Genomic DNA, 23,401 nt, shown 5'->3' on the forward strand with positions numbered 1-23,401 from the left:
GATTTTAGTCCTGTCCAAACGCACCATGTCTGTTATCATTATGGATAATGTCAGTAAAAATTACGGCGACTTTTACCTTCTGTAAAATGGTCCAGAGAAAATACCTTGGGTATATTAATCCCCTGCGAGTGTGTAAATATTTCGTCACGTCCTGTTTACAACCATTTTTCCGCGCTTACAACTAGTTTTCTGTGTTTTTTTGATGATGGAGGCGCTTGAAGATGCATTTGGTGTTGTCAGGAGTCGTGATAGTGGACATTCTTATAATGATCGCATAGCCCTACGTGGGAGCCAAATCAAAAAGGTCAAGAAGAAAGCACTTTTCAGAGCCACAAGACTTCTGGCTGTGTTAGGTAGGCCTAATATAAATCCATATTGATAATCGTTGTGTACACGCAATCCTGATCATGGGCAATATTTCATATTGGGCTAATAAGTTACCACTCCCATCTCTGGCAGAGTTACGGAGATTTCTTGTCCCGTGCGAATCGGACATTTATATTACGGACATCCTGTGGTAAACTGACATTAGTCCACATCCCCATGTAAAACTAATCCCGTCCAAATAGTAGCTAATAAAAGGGACTCATGTTTAAGTAAAGTAATTAAGGAATACAAATACTACTGCACCATCTTAATGCACTGCCAGCCAATCAGATGCCATGTTAACACTCTTTTGTGCCTCCCTTAAACATATGCTTTTTACTAAAATATTAGGTTTGACACAATACTTGTAGGGGCTTACGCTGCGGGCTAACCAATTCTATGAAATGCAAAGCAAGACCTGAGATGCAGCACATGAGAAGAGAGTAGAAGTGTATTCTAAGCCAACAGGACGTCCTCCTTCATGTTTCCTACAGTTGTCTTCAATCACTGTAATTGTGCTGAGTGATCCTGTGGATTTTATGACGGCGTGACTCCAGAGACTGGCCCAGACGTGACCAGATGTGCAGTCTGGTTCTGGTTCTGTCTGCCCTGAAGTCCCTGTGATGACCCACCTCTTACACCAGGTAAACCATCCCATTAGATAGTATAAAAAGACTTCACTTCTTGACACCAATCAGATAACTTGCAGCCAGGGGTTGAGATTGTCACATTGAGTAATGCTATGACAAACTGTTGAGACTCCTTAACCGTGCGGTGTATGCTCTTAGTGCTCAGATCGTGGCATCAAAGACATGTGGATCAACATATGTTTGAGCAGTGCAACCTTCCCTGATCAGAGTCAGATGGCAGCTGATGGAGAACAGCTCTTGTAAGCTGTAAAGCATAAACAGACGTCACACGTTCTTCATTCACAAGGCTTGTCCTAACTTTTTTTATCTTATCTGACAACAGATAGCTCTGATGGGATACATCAAATGACTTGTTAATCAGTGCAAAACAAGCCTTGGCTTTGGTAAACAATATCCAACAAATGCAATAATATGAACTACAAAAACAATAATTTCTAACTGAGCAGTTGACATCAGACAAAGCAATCTAAAGAGGACTTCCTCCTTTCTTTACTGGCCTTTGGGAAAAATGCACTGATCACACTTGGATACAAATGGTAGCATTAAAACAGGGGTATTAAAGCAAAGAGAACAACACAACACCACTCACCTCTGGCCCTGGGGGACCCATTCGGCCCGGTGGTCCTCTTTGGAGCCGGTACATTTTGCCATCTGAACCCAGGACCAGGTCTCCATTTCTGGATACAACGGTCACAGTGGCAGGGCGCTCCTTGTCTGGTTGCTTCTGGACTCCCGTCTTTGCTGATGTCCCAGAGTCTGTGGATGTTCTGGGAACTGATGGGATCTTAGGTACATGAAATTCCACTGAGGGCTTCTTAGGTACACCTGCGATGTCGAGGTCAATGATGTCACCGGATGGTTTTCCGGGGAACAGCGACGAAGTCCGCCCACCAGAGTTGACCTTCTTATCCGTGGTAATGTTCTCCTCAAACTGTTTAGAGGACGTGTCAGGCTTTCCCTTCTGGCTTCCCTTAAGTCCATTTCTGGAAGGTTTCCACTGAGGGTTGACTTGTCCACCATTTTGGAAGACTGGATCCAACAAGTCAGTGTCCTCGTCTACCACAAAGACATCCCCACGACCTACTGAACCCTTACGATTGGATCCTGAAGGCACTGTCCCGTCCCCTCGAGAACTCCCTCGGGCCAAGAACATATTCTGTTGAGAAACAAAATAAGTATAAGGGCTCATTTGCTGCTCAGATATTTCAACAGCGGATATCTGGTTTGTCATGTGTTGAGAAATGAGTGGTGCACAAATAATCTGGGGGACCCATTTGACCCCCAGAGCAGAGCAAAATGTTGGCATTGTGAGTTTCTGCAAACCACAAAGACGTTACATTTGCACATTTTATACATATCATATCAGTGTTTCTGAAGTGTCAGTGTATATAAGCTGACTTTGTCATCCGTGGGAAGAGCGAGTGGTGTCTGACGAACAGCAGACCACTGCTGACAGCTGTTTGAAACCAACAAATTTCGAAACTGGTTTTATTTTAACGAGTCATTGCTAAGTATCCATTGGCTTTTAAGGATCAAAAATGGGTGTTTTGTGGTGACCCATTTGTGTTTTTTCCAGCAGCTTCTTAGGCTCTAAACACAGGTGTTTTGTGGTGACTTTTTTGTGGCAACAGTGCCACAAAAAAGCAGTTGTTTTTTACTGAGACACTGCTGTGTTTCTTGCTGGGATAATGGCACTAATAGCAGTTGTTTTTCACAGAGAAATTGCTGCCTTCCTGTTGAGACTGTGCCCCCAAACACAGGCATTTTAAGCCAAAACATGATCTTTTCCTTACTATAACCAAGTGGTTTTTGTGACTAAACATAAACACACATCAACCACAGCAATGTTGAAACATAACGTTTCAAAGTATAATAACATGCAAAGGTAACAAAACCGTGGTTTTCCATAAACTTACAATGCCAACATTTTTTTTCTGGCAACTAGGATTGCCCACAGAGATTTGAAGAATCTGTGACGCACAGTATATCAAATCATTATTCAGAATACAGCAATAATAGCATTACCATCTAATTCTCGCATGCAAAATGTGTTAAATAACGTTTTAATGTCAACAAATGAAAAATCATTATGTCAAAAATTACAATTCCTACTTAAAAACGACTTAAACTCGTCTCTGACAACCCTCAGAAAAACCACAGCTGCAGACCTTCTTCCCCTTTTTAAAGCTGTCATCAACTCCTCACTGACATCTGGCATTATTTCGTCTGCCTTCAAGTCAATTAGTTTCTCATCTTTCGAAGACAGTAACCCTCGACCCATCTGCCATCAAAAACTGCACATCACTACTTATTTGGTCACATTTCTTTCCAGAACACTTGACTGTGCTGCCTCTAATTAACATTTCCATGGTTCCCACTGAATTCCCTATTGAAGTCAAACCACACAGTATGTTTAATGTTAGCACTTCCGAAACTGCTGGAGTAACCATTTAATCTTAAGCATTCGTTATCGTAGGTCAAGTATCACATTCACATTTGCAATTGTGGGAATTGTTGGCGTACCACTTCTCTAGACAATTACATAAAGCTCTCCTCTATCAACGGTCCAGTGAGTAGTATTAAGGGCAACCTGTCTTCCATGTTTTCATTAGTTTATAATCACCCAAAACTAAAAATAGTTGTGTTTTTGTTTCCTTAGAATCAGCTGTTTATATCTACACTCTAAGCAAGTCTTCTCTACAAGTCTGCCATGTTGTTCTACAATACAGTAGAAGTTTCATTTAATTGCAACCTCATTGCTAGATGCCACTAAATCCTACACTCGACGTTTAAACTGTCAAATACATTTCCTAACACTCAAGCTCCACTGCAATACCTGAATGAAAATCTGTACCTCTGTTATCCTTCTACTGACACTCAGGTTAGGACATGCATCTCTGCTTGTATGGGTGTTCAAGCAGGTTTAACATTAATGTCAACATGACTGAGCTGAACGTTTTTACAAGCTTCGCACTGTAGGACCTCTCCCTTAACATTAACAGCAATATGATGACTCATGTCCCCATATCAAAAGCCCTGGCTCAAGATAACTCTGCACGAAAGGCCAATATTTCAGATCCTGACAGGTCTGCACTTAAAACAAACCCAATCATGGACTCATCCACAATTCCACTAGTTCCATTCCACTGCAAACAACTTCCCCACCCTCCTGCCAAAGGATTAAAACTGACTCACAGCATTATAAAACTCTGCTGTAATTGTTCTCACTGTAAATCAGCTTGGTTAAGAACATCAGCTGTTCACAGTGTGAACTTATTATTATTGCCTCTCATAAAGTCATTAAAACAGCAATTTAAAGTCGTGTGGTATCCAGAGATGAAGGGGTAAACAATCCAAAATCAACAACACGCAAAGCACTCGGACTTGAGCATTTTCCCTTGCTTGGCACACACACACACACACACACACACACACACACACACCAAATGTTGGGCCTCAGGGAACAGTGGCACAGCAAGAGAGGCCTTTCAGGGGAAGGGACTAAAGGGCAGTAAATTTTGTTTGATGACCCTAATGGGCTGAAATGGAGAGCACTAAAGTGGAGCTGAGAGACATATGGAGAGCAGGAGGACAGGAGGAGGTGAGGGAAGCAGCAGTGTGCATGCTGAGAGTCTCGAAGCAGAGCAGAGTTTTAGAATACATAAGCTTCTACAGGTAAAATCCATCACTGCACGGAAATGACACAGTACCTGTTGGTCTGTCTTGTTACTTCCCCATTTTCTCTTCTTATATATCAAATGATCTATAGAGCCAAATAGTCAGAAGGGCTATAATTATTAGCCTATAACCATACCCACAGCATGTAGGAGTAGCTTGTCCAAATACCCTTACGTCAAGCTGAACATCTTCAGTGCTACCAACCCTGCCTTCCTACCTCAGTCAGCATGTGCTTTGTTGATGTTGCGGTCTGCAGACTGTTAATGGCTCAAGAGTAAACTAAGGTGTGTATCCTGATCATTGGTACAATGATGAGGACCTGGATCTCACCTGAACAAATAAGGTTAAGTTAATACAACTTACCCTTGGCTAAGTCCCACGCCTGGATGCAGACAGGCCAATCATAACATAGCATTGGGCCAGCTAAGACCACAACATGGCTATGGTTCATTGACTCTAATGCAATCATTTTAGATTTCCTTCATTTTCAGGCTGGTGTTGTGGATTTGGAGCTAAATGTTGTGCCTGGGGCACGTCGTGTATTAATGATACTCGTTACCTGGAGAGGTTGGAAAAAGATATACGTNGCAGTGTGTGCAGATGAACACTGTTTGACTTCCCCTAGTCTGGCGGCGAAGGTCAGGGTGCTGGCAGTGGCATGGGGGGGCAAAGCCAAATACCATTTGGCCATCTGCACACACTGCAATGCCACACAGCCGGTTCAATATCAGCAAAGTTTCCCTTTATATTCATTGTCTTCTGTGGTGCTCAGCAGTGATGTGGTGGTTCACTTTTACACTGTGATCTGTAGCCTATCGTTCGGCTTTAGCTTCTAACTATCTTTGTCTTTTTAACCTGTTGTTGCTGCTGAGTCAGTTTGACATCCTGGATATATCCTTCAAACACAGACTGTAGACCCCTCTGTCTGCTTCTCTCTGGGATCACTGTTTCAGTTTTCCAAAAATATGATCATATTTCTTCAGGGAGTGCAGTTAATTACAGTGTGGGCTCCATGCTTACCGCGACAGCTTGTCGGACCATCACAAAGGGCTTGGCGAAAGGTCCATTTTTAATGAGTAGAGTATGTCTCTGCATCTGTGTCACTCCAAATTTTGACCCTACAATCTAAATAAAGTTTATTTATTTATTAGTTTATTTGTCAGGGACTAGGCAAAAAATACTCTCACAGGTTGCAGATGTATTGCTTGGAAGATATCTAGCTATAGGCTAATTTGTGCCCCTGCTCAGGCTTCCCTGCTTAAAAAGGGCAAAAGTTTATATTGGTAGAGTAAAGAGAGCTGGAGGACAAACATGAATATAAAATGGTAACACACACATTTTATAAATTAGTATGGTTATTAGAGAGGGGATCTCAGGTTTCCTATTTGGTTACAGGCATTTGTTAGGGCAAAAATCAATTGAGCATGCTCTGATTGTGTTATCAGAAAGAATGACATGCCCAAATGTTACCCAGAAATTATCAATTGACCCTGGCTTTCATTCATTAAATCTGAACACTGTATCTGCAGTGAAACCCTGTCCTTGGTGGAGGGCTGGCTCGGTATGTAACGAGGGCTGAATATGAGGGGCTGAGACAGGCAAGAGACCAAACACAGTGCCCCACCTGAAAACAAAGGCCCTTTCTTTCTCTCTTATCCCAGGCCACAGTCAGGCAGCCGGCCCTGGTCGATAAGCTGACACTAGATCTCCTCTGGTCAACACCGTCCCCTCAGCTTATCTCCACTCCAGTCTGTGAGATATCCCTATGAACGCCAGCCCAGGCCATACTTAGCTGGAGTACTATGACACGTTGGCCAGTCAGTCAGGAGCCAATAGCTGTCAAACACACTTCACCAAGGAAAGGCATACTCCATGAAATATCCCAGTTCTAGTTTATTCTGTTGCAGTTCACATATTTAATGTGCTTGTCTTGGGGTGAACAGTATTAACAGTACAGACTTAACCAAAATGCAGTGGCTCACTTGGGACAAATGTGACTTAAAGTCCATGATTGAGCTAGCTTTGTGTCCCAGTACAGACTGCGAGCGCAGGCCTGCAGGCTCACCTGTCAGCCGGGTCTACCGACACATATGTGCAAAGGTAAGTTAGTCGGCTTAGACAGGGCTAAGTGGACAAGGGGAGAATACAATATGGTTAATGTAAAAGTATGGCTGGATTTATGCCTCTGCGTTATGACAGTCCCACCTTGGATGCCTCTGGTAGAAGAACTGATTTATAGTTCAACAATGGATAACTATGGAAATGGATTACAATGGAAACTGGCTATAAAATGTCTTCTGTGGCTCTGGAGGGAGCTCTCCAAGTGTGAGAGAATGATAAATGGACTACACTTACATAGTGCTTTTCTACCTTTGCAGAGAAGGCGCTTTACAATTTTCTACTCAGTCAGGCATTCACACAGACACACAGACACACACACACACACACCTTCACACACTGCCATGCAATGCACTGGCCTAGAGGGCCTCGAGAAAAGAAGCTTTATTGAATCTTTCTTAAAGGCATCAGATCTTGTTGCCAAAGCTGACTGATAGCCCCAGGCTGTAGTTACATTTCTGAGGATGTAAGCATCAGGTACAACGATGTCTACAATGTCGCTTAAGAGGCTCCAGAGATATGCGTAGATTCACTTATTGTGCTATAATCCCCTGCCACTCAAGTCTAAATTAATTTTAAGGAGCTAGGAGGATGGCCAGTGACAAAGATGTCAGCTGACAAATCTTAAAAAGTGGTCTAAACTTTGCGGGTGCTTTTCATTGTGCTAACATGTCTCCTCACTTGCATCTCTTCCTCGCACCGTTGCTCCTCCCAGCGAGGATGTGAGAGAGAAATACAAAGAGGAGATGCAAGTCAAAACTGCCAAAAGAAACATCATTGGTTCCCAGTGTTGGGCTTGTTACTCTAAAAATGTAATATATTACTCATTACTCGTTACTCTTTTCAAATGTAATATTTCCCCAAAATTCAGATGTGTGTCTCTGTGTGAATATCAGAGTAATCACTGCTAAGAGTGTAGCTAAGGCTTGATTGGAGTCTTCCGTTGCCTGTGACCAGCATTTTCCCAAGGCTCAAAAGATACAGAGTCACTCGTGGAGCAACATTTCATCCACCACATATCCAACCACAATCTTCATTACTTCTTTATAGTCTGCAGCTGTCCATGATTAAAATCCAGGTTTGGTTGTTTAGCCAGTGTAGCCCTACAGCCGACCTCTGCGACCAAGGAGGGCTCACCTTTGGTAGGGTGTATTTCCTGTAGCTTAATGTTGCTGTGCTGTTGGTCGTAGTAGCCGAGGTGTTTCAGACCAGAGGTTTGAGGACGTGTTTTCTGCAGTCGAAAGAGTTTTAGTATGACTACCTGCAGCAACAGTGTTCTTGTCATCTTTCCCCCTGACAAAATCAACGTAACGGGAATATTTCCAGCCGCTAAGGTAAGCGTTTCCATCTTCCAAACCAACTTGCTGCTTTGTGACAATTACGAAAATAAATCTGATGATGTGATGTTGTATTTTGAGTCAGTTTGAGGTGTTAACAAAAGTAACGTTGTAATGAGTTGTTTGGTTTTGGGGTAACTGTGATATTATTTCTGAATTTTTTTTTGTAAATAGATATACTACTCGTTACAACGCCATAGTGTCAATCTTTAGCAACGGATGTTAGTGTGCCACAAGTTGAGATGCGGCATTTGTACGTCACACCACTTGACAAGAGACTTGAGCGTAGTTTACATCTGTGTTCCCTCGCTCTAAGCTCCTCCAGAAGCCTCCTCTCTCCTTGTCTCCTCGAGGTGCATTTACGGTAGTGGAAGCTCCTCCATGGTGGTGGAGGAGAAACATTTTTTTGGTCACAGGAGGAGAGAGGAAGTAATGCAGCATATGTTAGCATATGTCAACAGTAACTATCCTCATGATCTTAGCATATAATTACATGACACATCTGGCTTTTAATACCAATGATAGCAGTAAAAAAAATAAGTAAAAGGCTCCGTAAGGTCGTCCAGTTTTATGTTTAAAGCTACTCCACAGAGGAGACACTGCCTAGCATGCATTCAAGTACTTATCTTGTCACATAAAAGTCTAATAATCTCAGAAAGTAACTCTTTAAACCTTTATATCATGTGCCAGGACGATGTTTATGCTCTCTGTCGTTCTATTTGCTCTGCAGTAGCAGGCTGAAGCAAGCAAGGACACTATGTCTGTTTAATGTGTGTGTTTGTGCCTTTGTGTCCTAACACACAGCCTAAGTGGAGGCTCAATGTCAGTGTGTAATCTATAGGTGAGCAAATGACAGTCAGGGTTTCAAGTAGCTCGGTCTGTGTCAGTATGCATGGCTGCAGGCTGATGAACAGACAGAACAATTTTTCAGGCTCCCATAATTCCTGTCATACGATTTCTCTTGATGTCTTTTTTTACTTAAATTTAAAGGTTTCATGCTCATGTGCTTTATCAGTTCAAACCCCCAGGCCCCTGAAACCAAATGTATCATGTATAAGTGTTTCTATCTTACGTGTAATAAGTACACTATATGACCAAAAGAACTCACAGACACCCTGTCCACATACTTGTCTGGGGTTGCTTTTTATCCTTGCATTGTTTGGGTTCCTCAGTTCCACTGAAGCCAAAATCTTGCTCCAGCCTGCATGATATTTTAGACAATGGTGTTCTTCCAACATTGTGTCAATAGTTTGTTGAAGTCTCTTTCCTATTTCAACATGACAATGCCCTCGTGCACAAAGCCAGGTCCATAAAGAAATGGTTTTCTCATTTTGGTGTCGAAGAACTTGCACAGAGCCCTGACCTCAACCCCATCAAACACCTTTGGGATGAAATGGAACACGAGCCAGGCCTTATCATCCAACATCTGTGTGTCACCTAAATTATGCTCTAATAGGAGCAAATCCCTGCAGCCAGATTCCGAAATCTTCAGGAAATCCTTCACAGAAGAGTGGAGGCATGTTTAACAAGTGACTATGTACATAGTTGCAATAATTTTGGTCCACAATTTGCTCGCCATCTGACACATTTGTAAGAGCTGAAGAAATAAGATGCCTGAATGTCGTCTTCTATTTGAATAGTGCTTCTCTGTTTAGGATCAACACTGCTGTATTACAAAAATAATGCTGTAAAGAAGCCGCATGGACTGACAGTTAACTCATCCATCACACAGTTATGCTATCATATTGTTTCCGCAGGGAAGAATAAAAAAAAAAGTTGAGGAATGCACCACACCACGCTGAGCTTGTAGACATTTTAAATGTCTTTCTGATGCTCTGAGCTGAATAAACTTCACAAAAAAAAAATTGACAATAAGCATCCATTACATCTGCAAGCTAGACTCATTCATCATGAAGGCTGCTAGGACCAGAAGTTTGAAGATGACATTCTTTATTAATCCCTGAGGGGATATTCAATTTTTATTTTAACTCTGTTGTCATTTTACGTTACACACAGACACACACAGGCCTGGAATACACACACATGCACAAACACAACCTAAACGCATGCATTGATGCGACACCTTTCCAGCCACCAGTCCACACTACATATTTGGTCCATACAGGGACCCTCTGATACCCAAGCCAAGTCTCTATCGACTAAGCTACTGCCACCCATGCCCTTCATGCTACACCCTAGCGTGGTGCAATCACTTCCATTAGTGCAGAAATGACAAATCAATTAACAGTTGATCGACATGACATTAATTACGCTTGAATAGGTGTTCCAGTCCTTTCTCAAGCAAATATGCCAAACATTCATGTCTCAAATGTGAGGAGTTACAAGCAGAATGTTTGCCGACAAAACAAGCAATTTGAAGAAGGGCTGGACAATGCAGGGTTTTGGTGGTGGCCAGCCACGATCAAATCATCTGAGGCCATGAATAGATTTTTCTCTGCAGCAGCTGCTCTTCTCCATCAATCTGATCTGATCAGCACTGAGTGAACTGACAGATCAATTATCCATCCCCTGAACCACAAAATGTTGCTGAGGAACAGAAGAACTCATGTTGGTCTCTGCCTGCGCTGCGTTCATGGACCTGCAGCCCTCTTCCCAGTTGTCAGCGACCACCTCATATAAACTTGATTTCTGTGGGAGACACTGCAATGTCTTGATTTAATATTGCCTCCAATTTTGGATATTGTAATATTTTAAGTCTTGTCTTTTCCTGGTGTTAAAGGCTGCCTTACAGAAAAGTGGCTCCTGAACCTACGCAATTGTTATTGCTATTGTATCATTTGCTTTTGAGTCCTGGAGGATTATTAATGTGCGCCTCCTCCTGTACTGCCTTAATATGCACATTCAGCACATCCAATGCATCAAAACATTGTTTTCTAGTTGGAGCCGCGCCTCGTTTTCAAACTGTATGGTTTGACTAAAATGAACAATGACAGCAATATAGTCCACGATGAGCAGCGCTAAAATCAACCTGTGTAGTTGTCCCTCCATTGTGACATTAGAAAGTGTCACATTTATCTTGCAAGTGTACTCTTCTTCAACATTTTGTTTACTTCCTGGATTTTTCCCACATGGAAATTCTGACCAATCAAGAGCAGCTTTCTCACATAAGACATTTTATCTAGTCTGCTTGTAAATGCTGCCGTGAGAACATGAACCAACTCTAGGCAATTACGCAGCTTTGTAACAAAATTAGTCCCTGATTCGGACCAAAGCAAGACAACTCTAGGTCTGAAAGCACCCTTAGTCATCATATACACATTTCTTGATCATTATTAATCAAAAATCTCATTGTGCAAATATTCTGTGAAAGCACCAACAGTCAGCCCTACAATATCGTCGCAATATCGATATTGAGGTATTTCTCCGTATCACCCAACTCTGTGATAGATTCATCAATAATTATAATGATTAATAATCAGTTTAAGACCTAGTTGCCAATATCAGACAGTAAACTGTAAACTGTTTTAAATTCATACACAAATCACATAACATTGAGAAGTAATAAGGCCATATAATACCACTGATATTTTTTTTTCAGTGAGTTTTTCCAATCTTGGACTTGAAAGTCTCTAATCAATCACACTGTCACATGGTTTTGTTTTATTATTGTCTCAGTTACAGTGTCATTGCATGTTAATGCAGTTGAAAGTGATTTGAAACTTCTGCTGGGACAATGTTCGGATAAATATGCTACACTCCTTTTTCCCTAAAGACAGCACTGGTCACTTTGGACTGCAATTAAATTGAAAGACCTACCTAAGGAGGTCACTGTTTGTCACGTGCATCTGATAATATACACTACAATCAAATAGAAAGGTATTTATGAGAAGTGTCTACCTGTGCTGAGAGAACTTGAGGATCATGACCCAACTTCTCTGTAACTCTCAAACAATATTTGTGGGCAAACACAGTAAATTAACATTAGTGCAGATGTTGACAGGGCACACCTGGACGAGATTAATAGTTATGACAAACCCCTGTGTCCTCCCATCAGCGCAAGTCTCCTCAGGAGTCTCTCTGCATGTGCAGCTGACAGATCCTCTGTGAAGAGCACTGAGAAAATCTATGGAGGCCTCACAGCCTGACACAAGCGCTGCAGGCTAGAGCGCTATCATCATCACACACACTCACTCACTGACGCGCACACACACAGACAATGAACACTTGCTCCTACAAAGGGCTAATCAAATGGCAAGGTCCGTAAATCTAGCCAAGACACAGGTATGCAGACTGGCTGGGTCTTGCAAGCAGCAGTAAGCAATTTGGCCTGGAAAGAAAGCATAATGACAGTGGTCTGAGGTTACGGGCATAAGGAGTTTGATTTATGTTTAATGAAAAACTGAAGCATGTGAACAAAGCTAATTATTTTCTTTGATTAGCAAAATGCTGCAAAAAAAAAAAAGAACAAATGTTGCCAAGGAACTTGAAACAAACACAAGGAAACCAGCAGCAGAAGCTGTCACAGTGAGGAGACAAACAGCCAGTGAGCTGTTTGTGTGTTTCTGCCTGTGATGTAATGAAGACGAGGCATAGTGCCCGTGTGTGTGTCTGTAAGCATGCAAGTCAATACCTGCTTGTGTACTTCAATATCTGTGTGTGTGCATCAGAACTGTCATGTGCACAAAAGTGAGCGTGTGACTTTCTATTGTGACTCTGTAATGTTCGGTAGCTCAGCAGGTCGAGCGCGGCATTAACACCGTCATGGTCGGGGATTTTATTCCCAGCGAGACCACCCATGTTAGAAATGCCACTATTGGCTGGGATCAAAGCGTCCACCAAATCGCCAGTGGTGGTCCTCGGGTATAAGATCATGAAGCATGTTGGAGGGACAAAGCACATTCCTAAACAGTCAAATTGCCCTGCAACCTCAAGCTATAGCTCCCAATGCCAGCTTCTCATAGCCACAGAAAGTCAGCTGCAGAGTTTCCATACAGATAGATGAATTGTTCTACTGTATGTTTTTTAACACCAAAACCATGGAGTGATGTGTTTTTCTCCACAAAATATACTCTGACATCACAGAGCAACTTTACTAGAATTACTGAGTCAGAATGAACAAAGAATCCTGTGCACAGGCAATAACTTATACTCACTTTATGAATGATGTTTCAACCCTTACTTCAGACAAAATTCATTTAATCAAACAACTTTTGCACCACATGTACGCAGATTTCACAGTGTGCACTGTTATTTAGTTGCTTCTTAGTCAAGAGCTTTTTGATCCTAGACACCTGACATGAAATCTTTGTGGTGCCAGAACTTTGTGGATTTTGTCACAGAGCTCCAGACTAACTTTTGCACTAGCAGCACTGGTGCTACACAGTTTCTCAGTTAGCTGCATCAGCACATGATTTGATCACATCCTTTTAATAAATAAATAAATTCAAAAATGTGCTACTTTGGATCTGATGCCCCTGCCTCTCTCTCTCTGTGTCGTCACAACTCGGTAGCCTTGCTCAACATCCCACCCCAGAGCATCATCTGATCGGTTACATGTCATAGGTAAATCGCCTGTCAACACTGAAGGCTACTGTGCCACAGACAGGCAATGACAAACGAAGCTGGAGCTCCGGTGAGCCGAGTCGAACGTAAGGCAGCTGGTGAAGTTCTGCTGATAATGACAGTAGTTATTAGATGTAACTTCAGTTGCATGAGCACAAGAACTGCAAGGACAAAAAAAGGAAGTGAGATGATGCCTGCACGTTGTCATACATAGATGTCACCAAATGATGACTGTTTAAAAAAAAAATCAGAAAACAGACATTTCATACACGAGATAAATACAATGCTGACCTGCGGATGCACATTTAACCTGCGTCACTTCTGTTTATGACTCAGCTGTCACTCTTTTTGTCTGTGCTAGTAGAGACTAGTCTGCATGCATGACTGCAACCACGTGAACTTGCACACTCACAAAATATTGTCTCATATGCAACCATTTGGGGCGCAATCAAGACCTCTGTTACATATTGGCATTACTGGTCAAATCAGCCAAACCTGCTAAAATCAACAGCGTCTGGTTAAAAAGCCTACTATACTGCTGACACACTGAAAGTCCTAAATGTGACATGTTATGCATAAATACAGACAGTTTATCAGTTAGAAGTAACAGAAATCATTGCTCTGTTGGATTTAATCCTTCATTCGGTTGAAAATGGAGATTTAAATCATCCAGTTTAAAGAGTTCTAAAGTTGATTATATATAGAAAGACTGAACACACATTTGAACCGCTGTTAATATATAAATGCCTGTAAAATAATACTTAAATGTAAGTACTAAAGAGGATTAACAGTAATAAGTTGGAAATTCCTGGCTGTGACATCACCTACAGACATTGTTCAGGTTGATTCAAAACTGAAAACTAGAGCAGGAGCAACCTTGAACTTTAAACATCTTAATTAAATCTTCAAAAGCCATAACTGCAAGTGTCTTATTGCGTTAATCACACAAGTATTAGTTCTGAAAGAATAAAGACATCCTCATTCCAGTAAAATCAAAAGCATTTGCACACGTTGTGTGCAAGACAACGGTCTGCAGAGCATTACACACCCTACTTAATGTCAGCGTAGAACAAAAGCAAAGGGAAACTCTACATTGATAACTGCAACATGTGTACAGGGTTACACCAGGCAATACCTTTCCCTCCTGGCGCCTTTGCCCTTGCACGTGCAATCCATCTAAATCCAGCAGCAGGCATCCAAGCAGCAAGTACCATCCAACATGGCAGAGCATGACTGCAGGAGACACCGCAGGTCTGTCTGCACCTCAGCTCCGCTCACATTGTACCCACAGGCAGAGCTCTGCACAGGAGGCCGATCCAGCTCCCAGGAGACACACCCACACACCTACTGGGTACACACCCTTCAACTAGTACCAACCATACATCTTGTATACACAGTGCATCTAATCTGGCACATGTAGGAGACAGAAGCCCCTCAGGGTGGCCTTTGTTCACGCTGAGAAAGAGCAAGACAAGAGCACATTTACAGTGAAACTGACAGAAACAATGTAGTGTAGTCAAATCTGGAACAATTTAGATTTCAAAACAACCCAAAGTCTTTTAAATAATAAATACATTCTATCGCTTTCACCCACAATAAGGGAGAGCCGCACGGCACATTATAGCACATTTAATCCTAAACGTTGAAAGTGTTTGGCACCATTCTGCTCACCAAGCTAGATTGAATGTGAGAGTGAACATCTGATCGCAGCGAGCTATTGGCACATGACGCTAACCGCAACATCATGGGCAACTACAAATCTGCTAGAGTGAGTAACGGCTCTTTCCAACTGGGGGAAGCAGAACAAAGAAAAACAGGAACAGGGGTGGTGTGAGGGATTCCCCACTGCTTTCACACATGGGTAGATTTGGGTTGAGGGGAGCCTGCACACTAGTAGATCTTAAAAAAAAAAAAAAAATCCCTAGAGGCGGAAATAGAGTAGGGGGAAAGCCGCAGCACCCAGAGTCAGCGAAACAACCACAGTTGAGAGAACATTTGCGGGGGAACATGCACCAAGGATTCTCTGGGGTTGGCTTGATTTACACACTCAGAGAGGAGACCTCCTGTGCATGAAAGTCAGGAACAGCGGGGCAGCACTGTGTCACAGGAAGCATTACTTCATGTCTATTAGGAACAAAAGGAGAGGTGGTCTAGGGTAAACAGAAATATAAATAAACGAGAGCAGAGGGAGGTTGATTTGAGGTGAACACAACCTCTGTGGGTGCTTAAAACTGCAGGGCAGATGTGTGGGGGGAAATCAATGATCTCTTTTTAATTCTAAACAACTTCCCGGCACGTCTTCGTTCCCCCCGCCACATAATAGCTTCCAGAGATCTCCGCTGTCTGCACAGAAAACGTAATCCCTGTTGCATTTTAAGAGCGGGACCTGTAGTGAAGTGGATTACCACTGGAAAGAAACAGAGAGGAGTTGCTGATGTAGCACTCCTGTGACAACATCCCATCACCTAGCATTTAACCACAGCTGATTTATCTTCACAGCATAGATAACCCAAACTAAATTACAGTTTACGGGAGGAAAATTATTAGTTTGAGCCTGTTGGGACCTCTCGCTTTGAGAAAGTTGTTCTGTGCCTCCTGGTGACAAAAAGAAACTAGGGCAACAACTCTTCCTCTTCTGTTTCCATCGTCTTCTTTCCACATCTTCCTTCCCTTTTATCCAAGCATCCCCTCTTTCAACAACCCACTTCCTCTTGCGCTCCATGATTTGAGGGCCTCCTGGCTTGTCTGTAATTACTTTATTGTATATTGGAAACAGTTACGAACGTTGCCAAGCAAATGAAAAGTTACTGCTCAATCTACGGCAAAGCGCATAAAAGAAAGGCTTGACCGTTTGCAGAAACATCTTGTTGATTTAAAAACAAAGGCATGGCACTCAGATGCGCTTTCATATTTTTACAGCAAACACAAAGCATGTTTCCTTGTCCTTTTGTTTTAATTTAACAGAGAGTTTGCTCAAAGTATTGTGTGTCCTTTTGCCGAGTCTTTGATGCATCGTGCAAACTCAGAGGGTACCCCAGAAATACATGACCTTGGCTCCAGAATCCATCTCGCCAGATGGATTGTTTGGAATTGGTTTAAATCTTTATACTGTCTTGAAAAACGAGGGCTCTGGATCCTGCTGTATCTCTTCTGTTGCTGCTCTGACATGTTGGTACAGTGTGTCATCTTCCTGCAATGCTGATGGTTTGGTCGAAGAGCTTCAAGCGTGAACAGACCCTTAAGTGTTTCATGTAACCTTTAATTGATTTTAATGACCTTTAAAAAATAGCTCACTCCTTGAACAACTGAAACACAAAGGCTGAAAACATTTTAAGATGGCTACTATGTGAGGTCTCAAATGGCTTTAAGCTTTTATCCTCTGAACATATTTTAATCATGTAAACTACATATAATTCATACACTTTAAAAGTCTTTTAACGGTTTATCTAAGGCAGAGGTTTGCAAACTGTAATGGGGGGTTGAAGGAGGGGCACACAGACGGAGAGACATTCACAAACCTGCTCAGAAGATGCAGAAAAAGAAACACTCCTTATAATGCCAGAACTTTCGGGCTATAGTCAACCAGAGAAAATCTTGTTTGACTCTTCAACAAATAGACTGGCCGGTGCAAATCTGCATGACTGCCCTTTACCTAGTAGCGCTGTGTGTACAACCAAAGCATTTTTTCCTCCATTCATCCATTTTCATCTGCTTATCTGGGGCCAGGTCACGGGAGCAGCAGGCTGAGCAAAGTACTCCTGACGTCCCCTTCCCTAGCAATGCTTTCCAGCTCCTCCCGAGGGATCCTGAGCCATCCCCAGACCAGGTGAAATACACTATGTAATCCCTCTAGTGTGTTCTGGGTCTGCCCCAGAGCCTCCTACCACTTAGACGTGCCTGGAACACCTCTAGGCAGCCAGGAGGCAACTAATCAGATGCCTGAACCACTTCAGCTGGCCTGTTTGGAAGCAAAGGAGCAGTGGCCAGCATATCTTTTTTTATTCTTTGCAGTGGGAGCACTGTGTATTAACACTATGCTGCAAACACCAGCAGCATTGCAAGGCACTGGGCATCTATTTGGCACTGAGCGCTGCATGTTTGCCGAGAGTCAGACGTTGCGCTAGACTTTTTCGTCGCCGGTCATTTTGACCGACAGGGTCATAAAAATCCGGTCATAATCTATTTTTACCGGTCATTTTAATTTTCGTTTTTAAATGATAATAAAGATATTCAAAGACATTTAGTTTTCATTCGCTCGTTTTTAATAAATCCAACAAGCAAGTTATAAAGTGTGCATTAATAAGGACATGAAAGAAAAGATGAACAGACATCCACACACCCGTGTGCCGAAGGCCAGAGAAAGTACTCTCCTTCGTGCTGACATTTTTACTTTTTATGGATATTTCCTATTATAGAAGGCAAACCCAACCAAAGCTTCTCAACTGAAAAAAAGCTGGACTTCTAAAGAAAGTGCTTAGGTTCTCCAAAATGAACGTTTTCAGAAGAGCACCTTGTATTTTCAACTTGGAAAAAACAAACTTGGTAGGCATACGACACGATGAAAGCAACACCAGCGATTTTTAAGGAATGATTCTCATTGCTCAGACAGTCGTATATCGACCAGCCAATCTACTAACTGCTTAGAGGGTGTTAACCCGACAGACCTTGTCCAATAATCTTTGGGTCTTTAAGTTTTTTTCAGCATCAAAGTAATACAGTGATAGTTGTCGGTACACTCATGGTGTCCATGGTTCTACTGCAACAGAATCTTCACTTTTAATGGAGCATATCTGGGAAAATTCAACAAATTTAGGCTTAAAATACTAAAAACTGCTCTAAAGCATTTTTGAAAACCTGCTTTTGAAAACTTCCTTTACTTCTTACTATCATCATCATCCCCTTTGTTGCAACAGAACTGAAAAAGTACAAAGCTGGGAGTTACCATAACTCCATTTTTCTGACAGAACCAGATGGTACCTGGCTGTATCTCAGCACTATAATTCAGGGGATATTACATTATATCACAATAGCATCAACACTGCTTTAATGGTTCTCTTTTTTTGTCTCTGATATGATCATAAAGCATGACACACACTAATCACAGAGCTCTGCAGACAGAACTGCAACTATCCTTTAGCAGACCCCTCATCTTAGAGCCAAACCCAGCAGGATTTACATTTTGCACGCTGGCAGAAAACCATGCAAATCACAAATAAAAACCAACTGAAGTGGTTCACTCATCTGCTGCCGGGCCTTACTGGAGCTTCTTGGCTACAGCAGATATTTAAAGACATCCTGAGAGGGGAGTTGAAGAGGTCTGTCAGCACATCTACCGCTATATCTACTGCTTCCTTTTCTCTTAGTTGCTAGGAAACCAGGCAAATTTGTCTGTGTTGAGCAACCTTGTTCTCCAACAAAGCAGCATTTAGAGCAGAACAAGAGCAGAACTAATTGAACTGTATTGAGATCAATGAAGGAATGTGATGTTTGCTGGCATGAGGATATGTTATTTTTGGCTAACGCTGTGAACATGACAGGAATGTAACGCACAGACGATTTGATTCTCTGCTGCTTTGACAGTTAAGGAATGATATCAGCTTTTCGTCCACACACCAGTGCGCAATTTGCATTGGTTCAGCTCTCCTGACAAGCAGATGATACAATATCCGGAACTTGATGACATCCATAATGATGAACTCTTTTTGGACGAGAGATAAATGCAGGCTAACCTGTCGATCTGACTCTCTTCTGTCATGACTTTAGAGTGATGTTATCAGGAAGTTTCAAGCTATTTGTAATCCTCATACCATCTACAATTTGAGGAGTGATCCTGCTGTCCAACTTTTGTGGGTGGGTAATGGCAAAGAGGAGGGCACCTTGGTTCTTCAACAGGTGATTGGCTTAAATCAGAGGGCGTGGTGGCTGTGGAGCAGCTAGGGACGACAAACTGCTTTTGTGCTCCGTAACGCCATGGCGTAGGAGTTTCTCTTTCCGACTCATCTTCCTGGAGAAAATCTAAATTTACATTAACTGTCACTCTATAGTGAATTAGAAATGGCTCACAAGACAGTTTACAGTCTCAGAATTTATTTGCACATTTCAAAAATAACAAAACCAGCCTGAAGAATGATGTGAAAAACTAACTCTAACCTGAAAAGGCTGGAGGCGGTCACTGTAGCGGCAGGTTGTGGTGGTGGTAGCAGAAGTTGCGTTGCTGGTCACGGCAAAGAATTTCGGCACAGTTAACTGCTGCCTGCCTTTAATCGCTGACTTGTGACTATCTGACAGCATGTGTGATTTCACCGCATTGACGCCCATTGTGCAAAGTTTGAAAATCTTTTTGCACATGCTGCAAAATGCCTCTCCAGGTTTACTGTCGACGGGCTTTAAACAGGTTCTGAATAGTTCCTCATCCAACCACTTCTGCTGAAACTTGCATTTTCCCATTTTTCCGACATTTGCTAATATTCCCTCCGCTCTTTCGCCACAGCACGAGCACGCTCACAGAACGTTACATTCCAAGCATCAGGTGTTGTGACTTCGTGCACCGGCTGTAAACAATAGCCAATTAAAGGGTTCCGCCTGTCAATCATCACATTATACTTCTGATCAAAATTATTAAATGTTTATATAATCAAAATAAATTGTGAATAACAATGGGGTTTTTTTCCATCAAGTGTATTTAATTTTTTAATGCCTCTGGACATCAAATTTAATGCTTTTTAATGCCATTTAAGGCCTTAATTTTTGCAAAATCTATTTAATGACTTGAAATGCTTTTAAATGACCCGCGGAAACCCTGTAAGAGGTAGAAACAAAATCCTCCATCAAATACGACCATACAAACTCGAGCCCCTACACAAATTAAATGACACAGGATTATGCTAGCATAAAATAATCATATTAACATCACTTAACAGCACTAAAACACAGAAAATTACTACAAGAGCAATGTTGCTTACCTCTCCCATAGACTACAACAGCAAAAGGGGAGAAGTAAGGCCCTTTATAGGTGGGGTAAGGTGAACGTAGGGGTACAGAAACTGAGTATCAAACGTTCCACGTATTGACTATGGAGGCCTAAGTGTGTCAGGTAACAACAACTGAAGTTTTTTCAAAATCTTAAAGGCTAGTTAGAATAAAAGACATTCTTTAAGCTTGCTCTTATCAATATTTCTGCATAAACAAAGCACCAGATAACATGTAATGTGAAAGATGTTGCGTGTGGTGACGAGAGAATTATCACTTCCCCTCAGCATCACAGAGCACTTCAGCATCCTTCAGCTTATTGTTTTGGTTTTCCACTTGGCAACTTCACTGTTTTCGCTTGCAGCGTAGTTTCCCAGCAGCAGCAGGCAGCTGTTTTCAGCAAATATGCGTGATAAACCCACCGTACACTAACTGTGCTGTCAACACAGCGAAGCGTTTAGCAACTTACAAGCATTTCCCTTGGAAATTGGTGGACAAAAACAGAGCAGAAATACTGGACCTACATTTGCCACGTGGGCAGCAACACAACTCCAAATGGAGCTGAAGTTGCACTGTCTTTGCTCCATGTGTGAAGAAGGCGATGATTCATGCAGATTTAAGGTGATCATCAGGAATGTCATCTGTTTGGAATAAGGGAACTCTTTTAGTTGTGGGTACTTTGTTAATTAGCAGCCTTAAATAAAGGTCAAACAATGCTCAACCTTTTGTAACACTTTAGCTTTATAAGGACATTAAAATTCCACCCAGGGTAAAGCGTTTAATAATCAACTCATGCCAGACACTAAATAGAAAACTACATAGACCCTGGTGGACTGACAGAGTCATGGAGAAGTGTCAAAATGATGGATCTTTTTTTTCCACCTCTTTGTTTTTGTCTCAGCTTGCCAGTAAAAGCCATTGTTTGACAAGTTTTATGAAAGAGGCCTCTCTAGAGACTCGAGTGGAAACACTTGGTTGCGATAGGATATGGAACAGAGAGTGTTATGACCACAGGCGGGTGTGCGTCTACCTCTCTCTCTCTGACAGATGCAGCTTTAGGGATCAAGTGTGAGCCGTGTTATAACTATTTATAAAACTGAAAGCCCTCAGACAAACTGGATTCACTCCTGTGGTGAAAAAACAATCAAACACAAGCTCTGTCATGTTCTACCTCGCCCTCCTGTTCTCACACACATGCACACTGCGTATGCAAGAAAATCCACATTTATACACACGTCATTTTACAGAATTAAAACTTTATAAACCAGAGTTGATGATGCTTTCTTCATATTACTTGTTTTATTCAACCAAAAACTTTTGGTGATGATGATTCAATTTACTATAAGATAAATAAAAGAAAAGCGGCAAGTCTTTACAATTGGGAAACTGGAAGCAACAAATGTTCAGCTTTTTTGCTTGATAAGTATATTAAAAGATACACAAAAATACTAGAATTTACAAAAGAAACAAATTCTGACTAATACAGGATGTGTCCATTATGAGGGTTCAAAGCCATCAGGATACGCTGCAGTTCATAGCTCTGGTTTTGGAGTTACATGTTTAGCTAAGGTCCCTGACCTCCACGAGTGTTTAACATCTTAGCACACATTGAAGGAGCTGTGCATTAACTGGGCGAGTGCCATGTCTCTAAAGAGAGCACCTGTCAAGGGAGTCTGTGGCCCCAGACAGGACATGCATCAGAGTCAGGAAACCCCAACAACGTGGCCCCGCAGTCAGAAATGCTACGCTTCAAAGCGGACAGCAGCAGACCTTAGCGAAAGAGAAATAGATCTTGTTAATGTAGAAGCCTTGTTTTATTTCTTTTCTTTCAAATGTGCAGATTCTGAGGAGAGCCAGAGACAGGGTGGCTGCAGCTCCGCAGGTCTGCTCTGTGAGGGTATAATGAGAAACAGGCTGCAGGGAAACAAGGGCTGTGTCCAAAGTCACTCCCTCATTCACTGTTTCTTACAAGATAAGCTACCATTGAAAGAACATTTCAGTCCTCTAATGACCATTTCTACTCATTACTCACCCGTGCCATACTGTATCATGCAGAAAACATGGCATCTAGTGAACAAAGAATCCAACGACTGAGAAAATTAAAATTTAAGTTCTAGGTGTCCACATTTAACAGCAAAACTATATCTAAACATCTGTTTACAAACTTTCGCCCAGCTGCTGCAGTATAATCCAAGTCTCATTTAACCAGTCGAAGGCTCAGTACTTTCCATCGGGAACTGAAAAGAAAGGGAAACGTATCTATGCCCTCTTCAAAGCCAGACTCCATTGACAAACACAGTCATTTTTACCTCACTGAATATGGGAGCTGCTGGTCTACTGCTTCCTCAGTTAGTTAGTTTGTGTTATTGTGTGACTTTGGTGTATCTAAAATAACCCTTTCAAACACCAGGGTCAGACAACACAAACTACCGATCGAAGCAGAGGTAGAGCGGCAGTTCTTGTGTTCAGGACAGTAAAATCACGTTTTTGTCAATGGAGTTTGGCTTTGAAGAGATTAGTTCCACTTTCCGTTAAGTTCCCTGCTGGAAAGGACTGTCTTTTTTGGAATTACTGAGCATGCGACTGGATAAATGAGAGAGAAATGAAGTTGTGCATGAGTTTGTAAACAGATATTTTGATATAGTTCTGCTGCTGCTCTAAAACTCAAACCCCTATGACTTTTCTCAGTTTTTGGATTCTTCGTTCACAAGAGGCATGCGAGAAAAGTTTTCCTCACAAGTTCGATGTAACACAGGGTGA

General features: G+C 42.0%; 1 protein-coding gene across 1 annotated transcript in view; it reads right to left on the reverse strand.

The window, feature by feature from the left end:
* si:ch211-196i2.1 (collagen alpha-1(I) chain) overlaps positions 1-23,401 on the reverse strand; it is a 142,002-nt gene that overhangs the window by 63,507 nt on the left and 55,094 nt on the right. Inside the window, exon 7 of the mRNA XM_050053135.1 lies at positions 1,606-2,172. Coding sequence (XP_049909092.1) covers positions 1,606-2,172 — 567 coding nt within the window. The remainder of the gene's footprint in view (positions 1-1,605; positions 2,173-23,401) is intronic.

This window comes from Epinephelus moara, chromosome 9, assembly GCF_006386435.1.
Source record: "Epinephelus moara isolate mb chromosome 9, YSFRI_EMoa_1.0, whole genome shotgun sequence".
Taxonomy (NCBI): Eukaryota; Metazoa; Chordata; class Actinopteri; order Perciformes; family Serranidae; genus Epinephelus; species Epinephelus moara.